The 24,186-nt window shown below is 34.6% G+C and overlaps 1 protein-coding gene across 9 annotated transcripts in view; it reads left to right on the top strand.

The window, feature by feature from the left end:
* Positions 1 to 24,186, top strand: part of HERC1 (HECT and RLD domain containing E3 ubiquitin protein ligase family member 1) — a 174,649-nt gene that overhangs the window by 54,489 nt on the left and 95,974 nt on the right. For all 9 annotated transcript variants that reach the window (XM_064485448.1, XM_064485453.1, XM_064485449.1 and 6 more), the window contains exons 6-19: positions 1,575 to 1,671; positions 2,260 to 2,403; positions 3,514 to 3,641; positions 4,790 to 4,934; positions 5,038 to 5,209; positions 6,402 to 6,536; positions 6,868 to 7,033; positions 11,048 to 11,173; positions 12,143 to 12,364; positions 15,403 to 15,555; positions 15,685 to 15,817; positions 17,192 to 17,383; positions 19,548 to 19,769; positions 21,703 to 21,876. In XM_064485448.1, coding sequence (XP_064341518.1) covers positions 1,575 to 1,671; positions 2,260 to 2,403; positions 3,514 to 3,641; positions 4,790 to 4,934; positions 5,038 to 5,209; positions 6,402 to 6,536; positions 6,868 to 7,033; positions 11,048 to 11,173; positions 12,143 to 12,364; positions 15,403 to 15,555; positions 15,685 to 15,817; positions 17,192 to 17,383; positions 19,548 to 19,769; positions 21,703 to 21,876 — 2,209 coding nt within the window. The remainder of the gene's footprint in view (positions 1 to 1,574; positions 1,672 to 2,259; positions 2,404 to 3,513; positions 3,642 to 4,789; positions 4,935 to 5,037; positions 5,210 to 6,401; positions 6,537 to 6,867; positions 7,034 to 11,047; positions 11,174 to 12,142; positions 12,365 to 15,402; positions 15,556 to 15,684; positions 15,818 to 17,191; positions 17,384 to 19,547; positions 19,770 to 21,702; positions 21,877 to 24,186) is intronic.

Genomic DNA, 24,186 nt, shown 5'->3' with positions numbered 1-24,186 from the left:
AAGAAAAACAAGTAATGTAATAGACACTGACTTGGGTGGAGTGTGATATTAAATAATGAGGTCAGAGAGTTCTCTTGTAGTAGGTAGCATTTTAACAGAAACTTAAATGAAGCATTTAGAGTGATTAAATAACTTGCCCAAGGTCACACATAAATAATTGGCACCATTAGAAACTGAACGTAGATCTCTTCTTTTTATTTCTATTTTACCTTTCTTTAAAGAAATGAAGCCATTTTCCTAACTTAAAGTTATATGCAATTTTGTGGGTTCCTCCATCCTAAGATTGTATTCTTTCCATGAAAGTTTTCTTGTATAAAAAATCTTTTAAAGTTTAAATTTTAATGTTATACCAGAATTACGAGTGGGACGCTTTTCCTTCATGGTATTTTGTCTGACAAAGTTGGCTATCAGATGAATTTTGCTTTATTGCAACTTTCAGTGTTTAGCTTAGACATCAGCCTCAAAGCAAACGAGCCTTGGAACATTGCACTTAACATCAGGGGGTACTTGATAAGATGAATATGGGGCTTATTCAGCTTGATAAATTGAATATGCAGCTCTAAGAAACTTCAGATCTTCAGATAAATACTCTTGGAAGTTGTATTTTTTTAGTTTTTCCAGCACCTTCTTTCTTAATTCTCATTGTTTTCCATTTTCTTTACTAATATTCATTTTAATGTTCCATTTTATAATGGAAACATTGCCAACTGCAAATAACTTAGTATGAACATCATGAAGGAAAAAGTCCCAAAAAGTAAATTAATAATTTACAGATGAAATTTTCAGAAGTTCTTAGTGTATTATCTAGAATGTATTATTTTGAATCTGAATTTTGAATTTTCTAAAGTGAATTCTAATTTTTGGAGTTTAAAAAATGTGGAGTTATTAGTGTAGATATTTTTCTATTTGTCTTTTTTTCAGTAGTTAGTGATTTTGATCAGTGTTAAAAGGTTTTAAGTGATCCCCAAATTATGCTGCTGTATACCCTTATTTCCCTGATTCTGCTGGCCAACTGTGTAGCTGTTTGAAGATAAAGAGATCCTGTCAGGAGTTTTATTAATGTAAGCTTATGTTACTGCTTAGATCTTTCTTCACTGGTAATAATCAGTGTGTTTTTGAGAGTTATCCCTATTATGTCATGAGTTTTTCTCGATTAGCCAGGACTGGAGGTTTTGTTTTAACGTTATATTTAAAATTTTTTCATTATTCCGTGAATGTTCGGCCCCCTCCAACTCTTTGAGTAAAGACTTGATTGGTGGTATAATACTGTTGCAAGTGACTAGATTGATGTATTTAGGGGTGAGGGGACCGCCAACCTTTACAGTGCCTTTTTGTGAATAAAGGAAAGTTGTCCTTTCCTCTGGGTAGAAGCCAGAGTTCGTGGCTTCTAGCCATGAGCACAGGCTATATATTTCAGCACTTTCTTGACCCTTTAGCCAGCCTCCACACTGTACATGGCACTTCCTGAATGAGTTGTGAATATCAGTATCTCAAGTCTCTGCGTATAGAATCAAATGTAGATTGTGTGTTTTAGCATCTTTGTGTTCATCAGATTCGCTTTGTGTGCAATGCAGGTAGTTGTTTGTGTGTCAGCTGGATACAGACATAGTGCTGCTGTCACGGAGGACGGTGAATTATACACGTGGGGTGAAGGAGACTTTGGAAGATTAGGTAAGATTTTTTAAAAATTGAAGTTACTGTCACAGGGAAATAAATGATGATGGTTACTGAGAAGCAGTGAGACTAGATTTAACAGGTCAAAGACCGTCATTTATTTTGCTAGTTTTACGCTCAGAGGAAGATAATTTTATATAGAGAATACTTAGCTTCTGGTGCTGAAAATTAAGATGTAATTAAATCTAGAAAGTATGTACTGCCTTGAGCAGGCACTGTACGATTTCAGGGATAACAAAAATACCAGCATGACCCTGAAGTGTATGATCTAGGGGGTAGTGAAAACAAGTCAACATTCACATGATGGTAGAGAGCATTGTGTAAGTGCTGTGAGAGCAGCATAAGTAAGAAGGTTCTACTGATTCATTGAAGGGACTGGGTACCTCAAGTTGGAGCAGCTAACTTGATAAGAAGATATTACAAATTATTCTTGGATAAGAAGATATTAGAAATTATTTTGCTTTCGTATTTAATTGCACTTTAAACTTTGTTATTAACTTATAACGTTTATTCTTCTTGTGAAGTAATGGCCCTAAGAAAAAGAGTTCACATTATTTCTCTGTTGTTGTATGTGTTTTATCCTAGGTCACGGTGACAGTAATAGCCGTAATATTCCAACATTGGTAAAAGACATTAGCAATGTAGGAGAGGTTTCCTGTGGCAGTTCACATACTATTGCTTTATCTAAAGATGGGAGAACTGTGTGGTCTTTTGGAGGAGGAGACAATGGTATGTAAAAAATTATTTTTTTGATAGTTTTGGCCTTTTTTCCTTGAATTTTTAAAAAAATTTATTTTTCAATTATGCAAGCCTATTATAGAAAAGCTTAAATGTAAATGAGCAGAAATTTTTAAAAAATTTAAATGAACTGTTTCTACAAATGTTGCTATAATCATTGTTAAAATTTTGTTAGATAAGTATCTAAATATGGATACATTTATACAAATATGTACATATATTTCTACATAAATATCTTTAAAAACCAAAGCAGACTTATCTATTACCACAGATACTATTTTATAACCTGTTGGTTTTTATCTAATGATATCTTATGAATATCTTTCTATGTAAACAAACATGGCTCTACATTTTTCTTTTCAGTGGCTCAGAGTATTCTTTCATGTGATTGTAGTAAAAATGTATAAAACAATTTACTAATGTTGAGTATCTAAATGGCTTCCAGTTTTTTTCAGTATTAAAAACAGAACAATGAATGACTAAATCTTTTTCTACTTTTCTTGGTCAGTCTTACCAGCAATGAGAGAATGCTCACTTTCCCATATCCCTCAATAATACTGGCTATTACAATTAAGATAATTAAAAAAAATTCTTTCAGTAGTGAAAATGGTATCATTTAAGTTGTATTTCCTTGGTGAGGTTGAATTTATATGTTGTGGGCCATTTGCTTTTTTTTCTTTAGTGATTTGCCATATTTTCTATTTGGTGAATTATTGAATCTTCCAAAAAATTAAAAATAATTATATACATACACATTCTTGTCTAAGATCTGTTTATTATATCAGTAAATCTGAAGTAGTATTATAAGTATGACAATTAAAGGGGAGAAAGCAAATTAATTTTCCATATCTCTCTTAAAGTGGTTTTAATTACTTGAAATTAAGATTCAGGAGACTTGTTTGTTGGTTTCGTTCTTATAACAAAAGCATTCATTTGTTAACATCCTCTGCTATCAGAAACTTAAAGCCTTCTAAGATGTGGACCATCTGTCAGGTTATCAATGGAAAGAGTAGCAAGATTAATCAACATTTATACTTACAGAAAGAATAGAGGTTCTTTAAAATAAGTAAATTGTTTACTTGTATGTGTTTGTTTTTACAGGCAAGCTTGGCCATGGTGATACCAACAGAGTGTATAAACCTAAAGTTATTGAAGCTTTACAAGGAATGTTCATTCGCAAAGTTTGTGCTGGAAGTCAGTCATCACTTGCTTTGACATCAACGGGTCAGGTAGGACTGAGGGATGAATATAAAGGCTTAGAGTATTTCAGAGGACCAGGTGACTAAGAAGTAATAATCATATTTAAAATTTAAAGTTAAAAAAATACATTTTAAAGTTGATTTACTGAAATGAAATAGTTTTTCCTGTTTGAAGAAGTAGGGTATCTGAGAAGGAAATAGGTTTCCTGACTTGGCCTGTGTGAGCCAGATAAACTTGCCTTTAGCCCCATGTTCTTTGAGTTAAGATGGTTTTTAAAAAGCTTTTAGCACTAAGCACCCCTTAAACCCTTTCCCAAAAATCATGAATAGTGGGGGAAAGTGAGACCAGAGCTTGTTGGAACCAGTGATATGAACTAAAGAGACAAGAAGATGATCAAAAGAGAGGGTAAGGAGAACTTTTCCAGATGGAAAATAATCTGAGGGGGTTAGGTGTTTCTGAGCAAGAGTTACCCAGGCCTGGGATAGCCAGAATTGTATAATCCCTTTTTATAAACTTTTGATTTTCTACATACGTATTTTGACTTCCTTCTGTTTGTTAGTTGGTGAAGGACAGAGTTCTGATATGGTGATAGACTAACAGTAATTTTCCTTCTTACATCCATCAGTGATGACAATGAAAAAGTGAGCTGACCACTCATTCTCATGTGTAGAAAGCTATTATGTACCAGGCAGTTGTACTTAGATGTTTCTGATATTGAGATGGCAGATGAGCGGCTAAGCCAAAATTAGCATATAATTTAATTATTTGTGAAATACTGGAATGCCTTGTCCTAAAAAAATCTAACTCAGAGCTACTCATCATTTTATATAATTACATCAGTCATTTGTTACAATGCTGGCTGCTGTCTTAAAATTTAAAATTTCCCTTTTACATCTTTCTCACTGTGAATTTTGTGGTAAAATCCATGAATTGAAGCCAAAAGATGCTCACTTATTTGATATGTAGCCACAGGCAACTCACAGACCTTCCTTGAACATTATGTGCTGCTTTTTTATGAGAGGGGTAATAATGTCTGCTTTCAGTGATCATATATAAATGATCATATAGTTATTTGAATTAAAAGTTTCTATAACTTTAGTATCTAACCACACTCTTGTTTAACCCAAGTTGTTAACCTACTACCTCAGGGTATTTGTGGTGTGTCTGCTTGTTTCAGGTCTATGCTTGGGGTTGTGGAGCTTGTCTGGGTTGTGGTTCCTCAGAGGCTACTGCGCTGAGACCCAAGCTTATTGAAGAACTGGCTGCCACAAGAATAGTTGACATTTCTATTGGAGACAGTCATTGTTTGGCTCTTTCTCATGGTAAGGTCATTTGTTTTTAAGGAAATAGTATTACCTATTACCTTTCATAAATATTTTACATTTAAATTTGGCTTTTCTTTTTTTCTTTGTGTTTTGTTTTTAGATAATGAAGTTTATGCCTGGGGCAATAACTCAATGGGGCAGTGTGGCCAAGGAAATTCCACAGGACCTATTACTAAACCAAAGAAAGTGAGTGGCTTAGATGGCATAGCTATTCAGCAGATCTCCGCTGGAACTTCACACAGTCTGGCATGGACTGCTCTTCCTAGGGACAGGTAGGGACAGATTTAAAATGCCTTGTGTTTTATTAACAGCAGAAACACCAATAAAAGCTGAAATAATTTCACTTTGTTCATAAAATACCCTTCTGAATATTTCTAGTATTGGTTTTTTTACTTCAATAGACGTGACTTCTAGATTTCTTTCAATTTGATTGTTGAGGTTAGATATGTTTCATAACTAAGAAGTTATACCTTATATTTAAGACAGTGTCTTAATTTAAGTGTCTTCTAAACATTTTGAATTCCTTCTCTGTCTCCAGATACTGATCTTAAAAATGAAGTGTCTGCGTATCAGGAGGAAGTTAAAATAATCAGAATCAGAACTCGGCTTTATTATTTTTAATAGTTAGCTTCCACGCCCTTTATCTGGTTGGTTTTTGGAGAAGAAAAGCAGTGGCTAACGTTTAAATAAAGGAAGTTACGCTTTACAGATACTAGCTTTTTCCTAAAATGATAACTATAACTTTCTTAGGTAATCAGGTAATTTTTAGCCAATATTAGGAGATTGAATTTTAAGGAATTTGTGTGATATTTCAGGTATTTCAGATGCTTGTGGGCTAGTTAATAACTTAGAATATATTGTATTTCTATTCTAAACCTGATTCAGATGGGGTTTATTCTGATATTCTAACCAACTGAAGATGTTTGTGGCTAATTATCCTCCAAAACAAAAGCTGAAAATATAATAAATTGAATTATAAATAATTTGCTCTTAGTATTAAATGTGCAGCTTCCCACCTTTTATGTAGAAACTTGGTTCCCAAGACCTTGAAAATTTTCACGGAAGTTTTCAAGAGGTTTTCTTTTAGTAGATTCCAGTATATCACTTTATGGAGTCAGGCTATTTTTCTTAAAATGAACTATGCACACCTTATAGACCCTAAGAACCAGAGGGGGCTAGAGTAGATCATATGGCTCAGCCCTCTGCCTTCAGGTGAGTGAATATCCAAACCCTCCAAAATAGGTCGTGATATATGTTTTCTTCTTGAAGAATTCTAGGGCTGGCAAATTCTTGGTTTTCCTCAGTTACTAAAAGGAAGGATTTAATCACCTTTATTATCAAAAAGGTCTTCTATATAACTTGTTGACATCTTTCAACTTTAGTCCTGGCTTAATTTTTATGTTTGATTGTGTGTGAAAATTTCACGTTACAGCTTTTTCATGATTTTCTTACGCATCTTTCTAGACAAGTTGTTGCCTGGCACCGACCTTATTGTGTAGATCTTGAAGAGAGTACCTTCTCACACCTTCGTTCTTTTCTTGAAAGATACTGTGATAAAATAAACAGTGAAATTCCCCCACTTCCTTTCCCTTCATCAAGGTATGTAACATATATGTAGATTTGTGTGTATGTGCACGTGTGCATATACATCTGTTAATTCCTCATCTTGAATTTTGACTTACTCTTCTTTCTTGTTCAACTTCCCCCTCAATTATATGCAACTTCTTTATAACTTAAAAAAGAGCTTAATTAGGTACTTATTGATAATAACCTTTATGAAAAATTATCCATAATTTCATGAATCATGTTTTTAAAATTATTATTAGTCATAATTTGACAAAATTTTTTAAGAGAAAAAAATGTTACCCAAACTGGATAACACATGCTCTTTCAGAGTTCCAGAAGTTCATCGCACTTTATCTGGTTTCAGGGAACACCACAGTTTCCTCAAGCTGTGCCTGAAGCTGCTTTCAAATCACCTTGCTCTTGCACTTGCGGGAGGGGTAGCTACCAGCATTCTTGGGAGACAGGCAGGTCCTCTTCGAAACTTGCTCTTCAGACTGATGGACTCAACTGTCCCAGATGAAATCCAAGAGGTAAGAATATAGGACTTGTGAATCTGTATCTCGAGCCGTATCTTTTTCTGAGGTTGTAGCTCTTAAATTCAGCTATGTATTGCAAAACTTCCAATTGGATGCTCTTTCTGTTACTCTTCTCTTCTTGGCGGGAGTAAATTTTTTAGTGAACTTGTCCTTTAAGACGAAGGTCAGATGTCACCTCTGGAATACCTTTCACACCCTGCTCTCCTGCCAGGTTGGGTTTCTCTTATGTATGTTCTCATCACGTCACATTGTTTTGTAGTTGTCTTTTTACAGATATGCCTGTCTTTTCCACCAAAAGATGAATTCCTGAGGACAAAGATCCAGTTTTATTTTTATTTTATTTTTTATTGTGGTAAAATGCACGTAACATAAAATTTTCCATCCTAACCATTTTTAAGTATACAGTTCAGTGGTATTAAATACATTCGTAATGTTGTGCAACCGTTGCCACCATGCACGTCCATAACTCTTTTCGTCTTACAAAATTAAAATTCTGTACTCATTAAACAGTAACTCCTCATTCTCCCCTCCCTTCAGCCCCTAGTGACTACCATTCTACTCTCTCTCTCTGATTTTGACATTCTAAGTATGTCGTAAAAGTGGAATCATATACTATTTGTCTTTTTATGACTAGCTTATTTTACTTAGCATAATGTCATGGTTCATCCATGTTATGTAGCGTATGTCAGGATTTTCTTCCTTTTTAAGGCTGGTTAATTTTCTGCTATATGTATGTATCATATTTTTTGCTCATCCATCATCTTTATGACCTTGGATTAGGCAGTGGTTTCTTAGATATGATACCCAAAGATAAGCAACTAAAGAAAAAAGAGATAATTTATAAATCATATGTCTGTTAAGATTCTAGTTTCCAGAATAAAGTATCCTTACAACGCAACAATAAAAAAGATGAATAACTCAATCAGAAAATGAGCAAAAAATCTGAGTAGACATGTCACCAAAGAAGATATACATAAGGCTAGTAAGCAAGAAAAAATGTTCAACATCATTAGTCATTAGGGAAATGCAAATTAAAGCTACAGTAAGATGTTGCTTCACACCCACTGAATGGCTATAATCAAAAAAACTGACAATAACAAGCATTGGTGAGGATGTAGAGAAATTGGAACCCTTTATACATTGCTAATGGGAATGTAAAGTGGTGCAGTCACTTAAGAAAATAGGTAGTTCTGTAAATAGTCAAACACAGAGTTACCACATAACAGCAATTCCACACCTAGGTCTATACCTAAGACAATATATAACATGTGTCCACACAAAAATTTGTGTGTGAATGTTCATGACAGTATTATTCACAGTAGCCAAAAAGTGGAAACAAACAAATGTTTGTCAACTGATGAATGGATGAACAAAATGTGGTATGTCCATACAATATAATGTTATTCAGCCATAAAAGAGAATTAAGTGCTGATACATGCTACAGCATGAGTGAACCTTGTACACATTATGCTAACTGAAAGAAGCCAGACATAAAAGGCCACACACTACGTGATTCCATATATATGAAATGTGCAGAGTAGGCAAATCCATGGAAACAGAAAGTAGATTAATTTGTTGTCAGGGGTTTTGGGGGAGGATGAGGTGGAGAGTGGCTGCTAATGGGCACAGGTTTTTTTGGGTGGTGATGCAAATGTCCTAAAATTAGATAGCGGTGATGGTGCAGAACTCTGCGAAAACACCAAAAACCACTGAATTCTGTACTTTCAAAAGGTGAATTTTGAGGAGGGGGTGAGAAAAATAGGTGAATTTTATGACGTATGAATTATATTAGTTTTTTAAACGCACAAAACATAATAGTGATTTTTCCACTAGAAGGACATGTCCCTGGGATGCAGATAGAAGGAATATTAACTTGGTGGTGAGTGGGAACTTTGAGGATTAAATATTATCAGGAACAGGGTATTACGATATTTTTAAAAGGTTGAAAAGTATTGGAGGAAAAGAAGGAAAGTAAACTTGAAGTTATTTTTAGAGTTGTTTGTTTGTTCCTTGAGCCTCCTTGGTAGCTGGCTACTCCTTAGGCGCGTCCTTAAGAGGTGGATTTCCCAGGATGTCTCCAGGGTTGTTTCTGTTCCTCTTTCCTTATCCCTGAAATTTCCAGAAATGTATCTATTTGCCAGAATCAGTGCTGCTGCTGTTTTTTGTTTCTTTCTTTTTTGATGCTTTATTGAAACTAATTGTAGACTTAAGGAAAAATTGCATGAATAATAAGAGTTTTCATGTTTCTCTCAGCCAGCTTCCTTTTAATGCTGATGTCTTATATAACTACAGTACAATGATCAAAACTAAGAAATCAACATTGGTTTAACATTATTAATTAAACTAAACATCTTATTAGAAAGTTAATCAGTTTTCCACTAATGTCCTTGTTCTTTTGCAGAATCCTACTCAGAATACTATATTGCATTTAGCTGTTATTTCTCCTCTGTCTCCTGCACTGTGTAACAGTTACTCATTCTTTCTTTTCTTTCATGACTTGGACATTTTATGCATACTGGTTGATTATTTTTTGAATATCCGTCTGTTATTTTTTTCATGATTGGACTGAGGTTATGCACGTTAGGCAAGAATACCACAGAAATGATGATGTGTCCTCAGTACATCACGTCACAGAGTTCATGATGTTGATGAGTCTTATTACTGGAGATTTTGACCTTGATCACTTGGTTAAGGTGGTGCTTGCTGGCTGTCTCCATCCATCAGTAGCTTCTGAGAGAGGATAGATAGAAAATACATTCTTTGAGACTATACTCACACTTGAATAGTTTGCAAATTGAGTATCTTCATGAACAGTTGAGGCGTGGTATTCTAAATTGGAAATCATTTTCCAATAAGAATTGTGAAGTCACATTCTAGCTTTTAGGTTGTTACTCAGAAAATCCATGCTATTCAGATTGTTGATCCTTTTATGGATATCCGTTTTTCTTTCTGGATTCTATGGCAAGTTCTGCTTGTCCTCTCTATTCTCATACTTCAAAATGATATGAACTGATATGGGTCTGATTTTATCCATTGTTGTATATAATTGAGTAGACTCAATCTGGAAACTCATAACCTCAGTGTTAAGAAACTATCTTGAGGTATACTGTTGATTTCCTCTTCATTGTTTTCTCTCTCTCTGGAACTCGTTATTGGGATAATAAACCTCCTGGACCATCCTCTTAATTTTCTTGTGCTTTCTTTCCTATTTTCCATCTTTTGCCCCCTCTACTTTATGAGAAATTTAATTTTTATATTTTAACCCTTCTGTTGAAGTTTTTTATTTTTTATATCATATTTTAAAAAATTTATAAGAGCTCTTAATCATTGTGCATTTCTTTTTTGTAGTTCAACCCTCATTTTAGTGATAAAGAAGCTATAACCCAGAGACATTGTGATGCACAAGATAAAATGGCTATTCTTTATGTTGTTCATGTTACTTGGACCTTTGTTTGGCTAAGGCCTACTCATTTTTCAATTCTTAACCTAAATGCCTAATTTAGGAGGCCTTCCATGAGCCCATAGGCTGTATTAATTGCCTTTATGTATGAATGCTCACTCAAGTTTGCAATTTCTTTTACTTTCCCTGTGTGACTCCGTTCACACTTAAAATTACTTGCTCAGGGTCTCTTTTTTTCACTAGACTACATGCTCATGAAAGCAGGGCTTTTATCTGTCTTGTTCACATCTACATCATAGCACTTTGCAGAGAGCTTTACCAGGCTCAGCGCTGTAGATGCAACACCAAATATTTCTTGTGTGATGGTTAGCTATTTAGTGGCAAATCCAAAATACGTATTCTAGTTTTCTTAAAGACGTCTAAAGAAGGTCTCATCATGCTTTCTTCTAGTCTCCTCCTACTCTCCGTCATGCCTCCTCCTTTAGATTTCCATGATCCACCTTTCTTAGACTTCTATCATCTTAATAGTCAGTGGGTTTATTTTTCATGTGTTTCTATTAAAAATAAGAACCAAACCAAATAAATCTACTTTTCTTTTTTTATATTAGGTGGTAATTGAAACTCTGTCAGTGGGAGCAACCATGCTATTACCTCCATTACGTGAACGTATGGAATTACTTCATTCTCTTTTACCCCAAGGACCTGATAGATGGGAAAGCTTATCTAAAGGACAGGTGAGCCTTTGCATAATATCTAAGTAAACTAGTAATATTATAAAAAAAAAAATAGACTGAGAGGGAAATAAAGCTAATTGATTTATGAAATAGTACTTAACTTGGTAAGTTTGGTAAATCCTAGTATTTAATGTTTTCTGCTGGAAGAGTTCCCAGATTTCTAATGAAAGCGAAGCAAGTGATAATTTATTAAATGATTTGGGGCTAGTTATTAAAATTATGTCTGATTTTTCTAGTGTTGTTTTCACTGTCAAACCAGAGACCTTTTAGTTTATTTGTAGTGTGCTAAGTTGAAATCAAGGGCATAAGCTACTGTTGGTTCCATGCCCAGAACTTTGTTTGAAATAGCTTATATAAAAAGTAAAAGATGACTGTAATGAAAAAGTAGTTGATGATATGAGTATGCTTATTATTTCTATTTTTGATATCTTATGTACATTAAAATAAGTACATTTTGCTCAACCAAGTAGAACAGTCAATTGTAGAGTTACGTATTTGAGGGGAAAAGTGGTACTTACTGGCAATAAATATAATATCCGCAGATGCCTTCCAGCGAGTATTATGCATTAGTTTAGATTTCAAGTGATTTATTTTAAATATGTGAATAAATAGTTTCATTGGTAATTCTGTTGAAGAATGTATAATATAATTTTTCTGTTGACATTTTCTACTCCTCTTTACTTATAGTGCTAAAATTATTGTGCAGATCGTGCCATTTTAGCTTAGAGTTTCAGGTATTCAAGGATGGAATAAAACACTATAAGTTGCATTTTCCCAAATGGTATTGGTTGGAAAGCTTTTTAAAAAATTACACACTTCCTAAAAGATTATTATTTATCAGAATATTAAGTGAATTAGTTAGCATCATTAGTATAGTTTTTTTTTTCTGGGATCCTTATTTTTACTTTTCTAGTGCAAATGCTAATTATTATTTGTTCCTATTTCATCAATGGAAATATTTTTCTTTAGAGAATGCAGCTGGATATTATTCTGACAAGTTTGCAAGATCATACCCACGTAGCCTCCTTACTTGGCTATAGCTCACCCTCTGATGCTGCTGACCTCTCTTCTGTATGTACTGGTTATGGAAGCCTGTCAGATCAACCTTACGGCACTCAGAGCTGTCATCCAGACACCCATCTGGCTGAAATTTTGATGAAGACTCTCTTAAGAAATTTAGGATTTTATACAGTAAGTTGCTCTTTTTTTTTTGGTAGAAAAAAGAATAAAGCTTGGGCTTTTTTTTTTTTAAGGGGGTGGGTCTCACTTCAGGTCAAAGTATTTTGACATTTCAACACTTACGAAATAAACTCTAGACTTCACTCGTTCAAAGGGGGGAAACATGTCAGACCTTCTGAAATATTGTGGGTGCCAAATGACTTATACTTGAGAATTCCAAAGAGATTTATTTTGGAATTCTACCCAAATTTTCTGATGTTTAAGAAAATAAGAATAAGAATAAACAGACATTTTGCAAGAGAAGAATAATAAGGAAAGATTAACCTTACTAGATATAATTTTATAATTAAAGAATGTGGTTGGTACTGACTAAAAATAGGGTGGTTAATAGGAGAGAAGCTTTCTCTGTCTTAGGGTGCCATTAATCCTTACTCTGGTATTTGTTAGATCCGTCTCTTTTTTTCTTACAGTCTCTGTGGGTTCTAATCCGTGCCATCATGAGCAAATGTTAACAGCAACATTGTAGCTGTTGTCACAGTTTCTGGTGTCTTCTCATCATCTTACTGCTAGAATCACCTTGTGTTAAATGACCTTCTTTTATTAAATTAAAACTTCTTCAGACGCTTCATCATTTGGCTTTCACACCACACTCACCTGAGCTCATGCATGACATACCCATCTCCTGCTCTCTCTTCCTGTCTACCAACCTGTGGCTGCCTCAAGACTTGATTGTTCTAGGAAGTCTTGCCCAAATAACCTTTTCTAACTATGTAGTTATAACTGCAGACCTCTCAGCAATTTTTAGAGTCAGAGTTTACTGTGCGACTTAACTTTGTATTGTTTGTGTATCACTTCGTATTATCTCCTATGCCTCTTCAGGGTTAGGTCTGTATATTCCTTTTCTTCTGTACAAGTCTTAGTGTTCTGTTCTGCCCAACTTAAACGGTTGTTGACTAGCCCAGAGTGACAGTGGTTCCTATAGAATTATTTTCTTTCAGGTTTAAGAATGTAAATTTGATTTGATGTTTGGCTGCAAATGGAATGGGAACAAGGTTATGATATATCCATTTGTTATTGGCTGAAATATTTTTCCAAAGTTGTATTAAAGTAGTGCTGTGTTAAAGGAACACCTTTCTTCTGCTATTAGGTCTGAGGTAGATGAGTATATTATATGGAAATGAAAGTAAAACACTAACTGCTTTTGGGCTAAAAATTATAAATTATTGTTTCTTTCTGATATAATTCATACCAAATTTGTCATGTTCAGAGATTTTAAAATAATGGTGCTTATCTTAGTCTGTTTGGGCTGCTATAATAGAATATCATACACTGGGTGGCTTATCAACAACACACATTTATTTCTCACAGTTACGGAGGCAGGAAACCCAAGATCAAGGAGCCAGCAGATTTAGTGATGTCTGCTTCTTGGTTCATAAACAGCTGTCTTGCTGTGTCTTCACACAGGGGAGTTCTCTGGGTTCTTCTATAATAGGGTCACTAATCCCATTCACAAGGGCCCTCATGACTTAATCACCTCCCAGAGGCCCCATCTCCAGGTACTACCACATTGGGGATTAGGTTCAACATAAGAACTTTGAAGGGACGCAAACATTCATTCTCCAGCAGTGCTTATTTGGCCACTTAATAATGGTGTTTGTATAGCAAGGGCCTTAAAATGTTCTGAGACTCTCTCTTGCATATTAGAAACAAAGACTATATGCATAAAGATGTTCACATCATTATTTATAAGAAGTAGAAGTTGGAAACAACTGAAATATCTAAAAATAGGGGAATGGTTAAATAAATTATGATATATATGCTCAATGGAATATTATGTCTTAAAGTTTATATACACGTGGTTTATGAAAACAAAATATTTGTGAATCTATTAGAAAACAGAAGACTAAAAGTGGAATATGCAGTATTATAAAAAATGAAAAACATCACAAAAAATCAGAAAAGAAATACACAAAAAATATTAAATACAGTTGTTGGCTAAATGGTGATTTAAACTTTTTAAAATAGTGCTGCTATGAACATTGAGGTGCAGGTGTCTTTTTGAAGTAGGGTTCCTTCTGGATATATGCCCAGGAGCGGGATTACTGGGTCATATGGTAAGTCTATTCTTAGTCTTTTGAGGAATCTCCATACTGTTTTCCACAGTGGCTGATACAGTTTTGGAATTTTCTAAATTTTTTACACTATTTCTTTAAAAAATTTTTTTTTGCTTGAAATAACTTGGAACTTACACAAATATTGCAAGAATCATTCAAGGAACTCCCCTGTACCCTTCAGCCAAATTTGCTTTATCTATCTATCTATCTGTCTATCCATCCATCCATCCATCCATTCATCCATCTCTATATCCATCTTTTATTCTAAATCATTTGAGAGTAAATTGCAGATGTCATGCTGGCTATTCCTAAGCCCTTAAGCATGTATTTCATAGGATGAAGGACAATCTCTTACATAATAGCACAACAGTTACTTACTTCAGGAAATTTAACTTTGATACAGAACTATTGTATAATATATACTCTATACTGAAATTTCTACAGTTGTCCCAACAATGTCCTTAATGGTGCCTTCTCCCTGTCCCCCAAATCTGAGATCATACAGTGTATTTAATTGTCATGTCTCCTTAGATCACTTATTTCTTTTATGATCAGAAACAAATATAATTTCTAAGAATTATGTTCTTAGAAATTCAAATAGATAAAAACAAAACCTTTACATAGGAAGTCTGGAAAGTAATAGCAATAAAATGTTGAAATGTGTTGTCTTTGGGTATTGCATTGTTTTCCTTTTTCTTGTTTTCTGCATTTTTAAAGCTTTTGTGGTGAAACATTATTACTTTTTTAATGGAAAAATAGATTGAAATTCCTTGCTAAATCTTACCATCTTACAGCTGATAACAACATAGCAAAGATTTAAAGATTAATAATGAGAGAAAGGAGACAATGGCTTCTTAAATCAGAATCATTTATGGTAGGACATTAATTTCATTTCCAAACACTTCAAACATAATCTTCATTTATGTATCATTTTAGGATCAAGCATTCGGGGAGCTAGAAAAGAACAGTGATAAATTCCTCCTTGGAACATCATCTTCGGAGAACAGTCAGCCTGCTCATCTTCATGAACTGCTGTGTTCACTGCAGAAACAGCTGCTGGCATTTTGCCATATCAATAACATTAGTGAGGTGTGTGTTAATCTTAGCCTTTCATGGTGATCTCTCAGGGACCTTGAAACTCAGATATTTGGGGAAGCTATGATATTTTTATACCTTGAATCTTCCGAAGTATAATAATTTAGGACATTTTTCCCTCAGAACTCAAGCAGTGTGGCGTTGCTTCATAAACATCTTCAGCTCTTGTTGCCTCATGCCACAGACATTTATTCACGCTCCGCAAATTTGCTCAAAGAAAGTCCTTGGAATGGCAGCGTTGGAGAAAAATTAAGAGGTATGTTTGGTGCTGGGTTTCATATTTAATCAATGGTTGTAAAGCAGAATTCTTAACCTTTCCAAAGCCTCAAGAGAGGCTGAGACCTCTGAGTGGCATAGGAATGGCCTTGACTCTCCTTCATACTGAAGATCCCTTTAATCTTGCTTTGGGGGTAAGGGTAATAGCGTTTGATTTTATTCATCATGAAAGAGGCTAATTGGCTTTACAGAGGTATAATTGAAAGAAATTGGATGATACATACTCAAAAAGATTAATATTAAATGGCATAAAATGAGATTTTTCTCTGCTGTTTCTTTGTCTTTATTTAGCATTTACCAGTGTTCCTCTTTCCTTCTTGAAATGCTTTCTTTTTTCTGGGCTTCTATGTATGTAGTCACAATCCTATATTTACACGTAGTTCTCTGACCACTCTTTCTCTGTTAGTTCATGTAAGCTCCTCTTCCTTGGACATGCCATTTAATGTTAAGATCTTCTGAATTTTGCCCTCAACCCTGTTTTCTTCCAGAATGATCTTACTTGGTCCCATTGTCTTCAACCACCATATGTATGTTGACTCCCATATACGCATCTAGCTGAGAATTTCACTAGAGCCTTTCTCTAGTTACCTACTAGATGTCTTTTCATGATTGTCCCAGAGATAACTAAAATTCAGTAAGTCTGTTCAAAGCCAACTTATTTCTGAAGTTTCCCCACTAAAAAAAAGAAATAAACAAACTGAGAAATTAAAACCATTGCTTACTAGACATTTCTATTGTTGTTCCACAGGCATCTAAAATTTAATTTGTTCGGATTGAACTCATCTCTGAATGGTTCTCCCAGCCCCCAAATACAATGAAATATTGAAACAGAATTGATTTAAAACCAATACATATAATAAAAAGACAGATGCTTTGAGGTGATTTTAATTTTTAAAGGAGGAAATTTGTTGTAAAAAGCGTAAAAGACTTTCCTCATTAGAACATAAGCACCATGAGGGCAGGAATTTTTAGCTCTTTGTTCACAGCTGTATCCTTTTCACCTAACAGTGCCTGATATGTTGTAGGTCTTCAATAAATATTTCTTTAGTAAATTGGAAAATGAGAATAAATTTGTGAATGAGAAATTCATAATGCATTTTAAGGGAAGTAGCTATAATCCTTCGAATTCGTTGGCACAAGGGTATGTGTGCTTTCCCATGAAGTGTCTGTGGGTGGCGCTTTCTGAAAGTGAGTAAATACTAACACTGCACCAGCTACCAGAGAGTTATATAGTAATTTAACAAAGCGTTATTGAATTAGTATATTCCAGTTCTAGGCAAAAATAATATTTATTAGTTTTTTTTAAAGTTTGTTTGAAACAGTTGATCCATGTTAAATTTCTTACCTTTCGTAGATGTGATATACGTCTCAGCTGCAGGCAGCATGCTCTGCCAGATTGTTAACTCCCTACTGTTACTCCCAGTGTCAGTGGCTCGGCCTTTATTGAGTTACCTCCTCGACTTGTTGCCACCTCTCGATTGCCTTAATAGACTCCTGCCAGCTGCCGCTCTTTTAGAAGACCAAGAGTTACAGTGGCCTCTTCATGGTAAGTAAAGATAGTAAAGGAGCAAATCATGCTTTTGAGAAAAGTTGTTCCTCTTGCATGCATGAGGCAAATCATATCTGACACTTGGGTATTTAATGTAATCAAAAGATAAGGTTGTTATTGTGTAAGAGCTTACAGTCTAAAGTGGGCAACTGAGATGGGAAAATTTAAGAAAGTTGCTTGTATCTAAGTGTCATGAATAGAGTCTTTATCTGATTGTCAAGTATGAATAGTATACTTCATTGATTCTGACATGCATTTTTCATATTTTGACATGTTTAATTGGGATACGTCTCACACTGGATAACAGGAAAGCATTGTTTCATAACTTAGCAGCATAATGATATATTTTACAGTCAATGGATTGATTTGGTTAAGTTTTATTTCTTAAATGCAAAGATTCTTAGTTTTAAATCTCTATTTGACAGTAAAATACTTTGTATTTTGGTTGGGTATATAGATAACTGAATGTAAAAGATGAAAATTGGAAACCTATCTTTCTATGTTTTTCTTTTTAGATACTTTATAGGAAGTAGCATTTTGATTTTAGTCATGGCACGTGAATTCCCTCTTAATTTATAAAATTGATGATTTTATTTTATTGAATGTAGCTTAGAATATCATGTCTAAAAAATATCAGTGTGGTTTTCCATTGAAGTCTTATCTGTCCTAAGGCTACCATAAGAGTTTCAGTAGTGAAATCTTAAAAACCTTTCAAGTGAGGTCACATGTTTTATTAGAAAGGATCCTGGACTAAGGCATAAAAAGATTTAGATTTTAGTATTGGCTCTGCTTCTAACTTGGCTGTGTGGTCTTGAGCAAGTCTCTTGTAGCTTCTTAAAGCCTTAGTTTCTTCTGGCAAGATTGGAATTGGACAGAATACCTTGAGGGCCCGTCCTCTGGCTGTGACAGCTGGATTGAGACAAGTGCTCAGGTTACAGCTGTCAGGATGTTGATTAGACTTTATCTGGAGCCATTCCAGGCTTATTTCTGCTTTTCTAAGGCATCTCAGGATTTGCTAAGGTTTACTCTATTTGTATTAGGTGAGTTGGTGTTATTTTATTTTGGATGTTTGCATCTGTGTTCGTAACTGATTTTTTCCCATAATTTTCCCTTTTCATGCTATTCTTGCATCATTTTTGCTACCACAGTTATACTAATCTCATAGCATCAGTTTTGAATCTTCCCTCCCTTTGAAATAATTTGTGTAATTTAGGGGTCATCTCTTCTTAAAGGTTAGAAGACTTCATCTATAAAACTATCTGGCCCTGGTGTTTTTTGTAGGTAGATTTGGCCGTTAATTTTATCTCTCTCTCTTTTTTTTTTTTCCAGTGATTATGGTTCTCTTTCAGCTTTTTGTTTTTTTCTCAAATCCATTTTGGAAATTGATATTTTTTCAGAAAATGTGATTTTGTTGTTTTTCAAGTTTATTGACACAAAGTTGTGTATAATATTCACTCATGGTTTTAAAAAATCTCTAATGTATCTGTGGTTATATACTCTTTTATTTTAAATTTTAAAATTTATGCCATCTTTTTTTCTGGATTATTTTTATTGGAGATTTGTCCATTTTACTAGTGTTTTCAAATAACCAGTTTTGGGATTTGTTGGTCTTTTCTTTTTTTTTTTATGATTTCATTGATAGCTATCCTTATCTTTATGGCTAAGTGTAGTTTTATTTTTTTTTTTTAAACGAAGAACTTTTGAAAACAAATGTATAAAGAGAAACTATGGGGCTGTATCTTAGTGCAGGACAATCTGAATTCAGGCCTTAAAAGTGTTAGACAGTACTAAGTGCCATTTTACTAGATCAACTCTTGTTTTGATTTTGGAGAGATGAATTACCTCAGTTACTCAGTCTTATGGTGAAATTTGATCTGGATAATGAAAAGGAGAAATAGAATCCCTTGGGATAATTCTGCCATATACTATTTCACTGTTTATCTTAAAATTGGTAACTTTACAAAGGAAAATTTTATTTGATAGCAGTCGTATTTGAATATATTTTAAATTAGCCTAGTAAAGAGAATATATACAGAAAGTATTATAATTTGTGTTTTCATTATAAAATTATTTTTGCTTCAGTATCTTATTGCCGTGCAGTAGAAATGAAAAAACTTGAAAGTATGGATGTCAGATAAATTACTAATGATTTTGTCTTCAGGAGGGCCGGAACTGATTGATCCTGCTGGTGTGCCGTTACCTCAGCCAGCCCAGTCCTGGGTGTGGCTTGTGGATCTGGAAAGAACAATTGCTCTTCTTATTGGGCGATGTCTTGGTGGCATGCTTCAGGGTTCCCCTGTGTCTCCAGAGGAACAGGACACGGCATATTGGATGAAAACACCACTTTTTAGTGATGGTGTAGAAATGGACATCCCTCAGTTAGGTAATGTGCTTCTCTGCATTTAGAATACATGCTCGTGTTTGCACCTCAGTTGGAGATTTCTCTTAATCTGGGTTTGCTGAATGGAGAACTGATAGAAAACAAATTCAGCATTTGCAGAGTAGGGGATCTGAGACTCAGAAAAACAGTTAATCCTGCAGCATTGTATAGTGAAAAGAGCCCCTGAGTTAGGGAAATGTAGGTCTGTTTCCACTATGTCATTATTTGTTACTCATCGTGAGCAAGTCATCTAAGTAATAAAAATGGGAAAATGCTCGACTACTTGTGTTCTGGGGCTTGGAGGTTATGAAACTGCTTCATAGAATGTAAAGCTCTGGAAGGTTACTTACCATAATTTACCAGAGGTTCACGTCATCAATGCCTCTCAGATGTGAGTGCCGACCCCTTCTGCTCCCAGTCTGTCCTGTTTTCATGCTGATGCTACCTTGTGTGATTCCTCCCCACTTTTTGCTCCCCAATTGTGGTATTTTTCTTCTCCATTTGTGGTATTTCGGGGTTTCCTTTCCTGCCTCATCTCCCATTTGCCTACTTTACTAGTAGGCTGGCTCTCAGGCTGTCTGAACTTGAGGATTTCTCCAGTTCCTCAACAGATGATCTAGTTGTTTTATCTAGGGTTGGTCCTTTAATGTTTCTGGGCCTCTAATTTCACTCCTTAAAATAATGAGTTACATTAGAAGCCTTGGTCTCATTAGACCTTAAATTTATTATTTCTCTGTTAAGAGAAAGAGACTCAGAGAGTGTCTAAGAAGGAAAGTCTGAGAGAAACCTCAATCTAAGAGAATCTCAATCAAGAGGGAAAACAAAAATTAGAAACCGAGATGAAAGTCACAAAGATTCTGCTTTGGAGTTGGAGGGTTGGAGAGTAGGAGTGAGAGCTGTTGAAGATTTTCATCCTTTTCCAAATAGAAATGTATATTCAGTTTCATTTATGAACCAGAAAATGATTTTGGCCATGGCTGAGGAATGTTAGACTGTACTTAGGAACCTTTGTATAAAAAAAGTAAAATCATAGTTTTTCAAGGGGTATTTAACATCATAAAGTTGGTTCCAGTGCTATCAGTGTTTAACTCTGTATTAGTCCCAAATATCCTCCTGAGGACGAAAGTGTTTGTATCTCTGTCCTCCTCATATTTCTGTTATATCTACTGAATTCAGTACCTGGCCTTTGGTCTGAATAAGATCAATTTCAGTCTTAATGTTATTTTTCAGTTTTTAAATTATATCATGAAACTATTAAAATGTTGCACTTTATGTTTAAATACTTACATATACTAGGAAAAAAATGTAAATATATGAAAATTCAGTTATTTGGGTTAAATTGACTTTGGATATTAGCCCAAGAACCTATTGCATAGAGAACTATTTTGTTTGCTTTTTAAATGGAAAATGAATTCTGAATGCCGTTGAAAAGTTAGGAACCACCTGAACAAATGTAAATATTAATTGAGAAACTATTCATGTAGGTATCAATATCTTTGATCTCTCATGAATCATACTTAAGTGATTATTTTCCCCAAGACTAGAAAAAAGAAAAAAATCTTGTCTAGTCTCTTTCCCAATGGTCTCATGTTTCTCAACGAGAATATCATTCCACTGTGAACAAGAGATTTCTTTGTTAGACAAGACTGTGCTGCGCATGCAGGATGTTTAGCTTCCCTGGCCCCTCTTTACCGTAATGCCAGAACTCTTCCCTCGAGTGCTACATTGGGTCACGTACCCTTCTGGAGGGGATGGAAGGAGTGATACTGCCTCCAACTGAGAAGCATTAAAGGACTTTACCTTTGTAGCATCTACTTAAAATGGTTTGAAATAGATCATTTCATGTGCATTATGTAAATATGGTAAGATTTTATTTGTAGCACCAGAATTTATGAGGCTTGATATTGATAACTTGAGTAAATTTTTTTTTTTTTAGATAAGTGTATGAGTTGCCTATTGGAAGTAGCTCTTTCGGGAAATGAAGAACAGAAGCCTTTTGATTACAAATTGCGGCCTGAAATTGCTGTCTATGTAGACTTGGCTTTGGGTTGTTCAAAAGAGCCTGCTCGAAGCCTTTGGATCAGCATGCAGGATTATGCTGTTAGTAAAGGTAAGATGAAGAGGATAAAGGGGTAAATATGTAGATATCTCATAATATGACAAATATGTATGTAATATGTGAAATAGAAAATTACAGGGGCCACCTTATTACTTTTTTATACAAAAGGGAATTTTACAGATAACATTTTAAAAGAAGTTTCTTTTTCCTCTTTGTGGAAAATACCCTGTGTATTTTTTTATATGCATGTATCCCACTTGAAGAAAATTCGCTGTGGGAAAATTGAGGTTTATATGAAAGATAAATCCAGAGGCAACATTTTTCTGAAGGATTCTGTACAGTGTAAATAGATCTAGTGGAAGAGTCTGTTTAATGAATCCCTTGGCAAGCCCTCGTATAAGAACAGAAGGGATGTGTATGGAAGTCTGAGCTCTGGGCCTGGTCATTTTCCTCCTCTGTACAATGCTTGCCCATTTTAGAGTGCTGGTGAAGATATAATTTGAAATACGGTGTTCTATTAAGTACAGTAGTAAAGTGTTTTGCAGATATGTAGTGGTATTTCAATTTCTAATATTATTTGATTACTATAATTAATTTTATGTCCAAGTTTTCAAAGGATATACCTGGTTTCTTTTTAGCACCCATGTTTTCCATTATTAACAAAGACCTGGATTTTTCAGAATCACATACACCTAGTTGTCTTTCTCTGTTACACTTTCTTATCTTATCTCTATTTCTTTAGGTTTTCTTCCTTCTGTGATAAAAATAGTAAAAAAAAAGTTCCATTTTGTGTAAGAAAAATGAGAAGAAAACACCAGTGAGCTGATACCTTTGAAAGTTTAATCTCATCCAATTTGTCATTCATTCATGTATTCATTCTATCGTGTTGAGTCCCACCAGTGGTAGAAAAGGATGATAATGGAGGAGGAAAAAAAAGTTTACTTTCTAAGTTGAATTTTCTGATATTCTCATATTTGTATCATTTTCTAGGAATGTGCAGTTAGATTTTCTTTTAAATAATACTGTCACTTGTTACATTGCATTGAGAACTTTTAAAAAATACATATAAACATAAGATGAATAAAAACTCACTGTATGGCTTTGTTTGCTTATACCTGAATAGTGGGAACAATAAGTAGTGCTTCGAATGAAATGACCATAACTTTAATCAGGGTGTTGTAAAAGGACACATTACTTTAAAAATTGCATAGGAGGGTAATACCTGCTAAATTTGAAACACTGCAAAGGTTACTTTAGCTTGCTTTTAAATTGAATATTAGCCTTCTTGAAATGGAGTCTTGTTTGATTTTAAATCATAGCAGTTCTCAGAATAGCAAGCAGTCCCTTGAAACAGATGATCTCTCAAGAATGTAATGTTCAGAAATTTGTACTGTTATTTTAGGATTCTTTGTGGGCTATAAGATTTTCTTAAAATCTGGTATGTTTATATTCATTTTTTCACCAGTAAAAATGGTAAATCTGAATTTATTTTTTTACCTAGGCCTACAGAAATGCCTGGAAAACCAAGCTGTAACATTTTTATCTCTTAAAATAGGGGTTTTAGGAAAGGATTAAGAATAAATAAAGTTAACATGGGGCTTAATATTTTCCAAGGGTGTTTTTTGTTTGTTTGGTTTTGTTTTTAAGTAGCATGGTAAATCTGTCAAAGTAACAGAGTGTAGCAGACGTTCGGGAGTAGGGAAAACAAATAAGCCTCCCATCCCCACTTGAAATCTGCTGAATGTGCTGCATTTTTAAAGTACAGTGCTGGTATGCTGATTAACATGGAGCTAAAGAGAGCAGCTGACTAGTTCTCATCATCTAAGGCTGTGATTTGAATTTTCAGTTGCATGTACTCACCTCTGTCCAAATGTTGTTTCCTTTCTTACCCACTGAAATATACAAGTATTCACAGTATCTACTTTATGGCTTCAAATACCAGTCATGCACATACTTGACTAGTCTACTCCATATCTCCACTAGGATGTCTAGTAGAGAGTGTTCAGAACCACACTGCTGATTCCAGATACCTATCTCCCAGAGTGTTCTTGTGGTCTTCTCTCAGTAAATGCCAGTCACATTCTAAATACGTTTGTTGTCATCCTTGACTTCTCTCATTTTCACATCTGACCCATCAACAGATTCTTTCAGCTCTGCCTTCAAAATACGTATGGAGTCTGATCACTTCTCACTACCTCCACTGCTACTACTTTGGTCTGAGCTACCATCATTGCTCACCTGAATTACTACACTAATTACTTCTGCTGTTGCTGTCCTTGTAGAAAGTTCTCTACTTGGCAGTTAGAGTGAGCCCTTTAGGGCACAAATCACATCATGCCATATCTCTGTTCAAAGCTTTCT

This window comes from Camelus dromedarius, chromosome 5 (genome assembly GCF_036321535.1).
Source record: "Camelus dromedarius isolate mCamDro1 chromosome 5, mCamDro1.pat, whole genome shotgun sequence".
Taxonomy (NCBI): Eukaryota; Metazoa; Chordata; class Mammalia; order Artiodactyla; family Camelidae; genus Camelus; species Camelus dromedarius.
The sequence above is the reverse complement of the archived record's forward strand: the minus strand, read 5'-3'. Positions and strand labels throughout refer to the sequence as shown.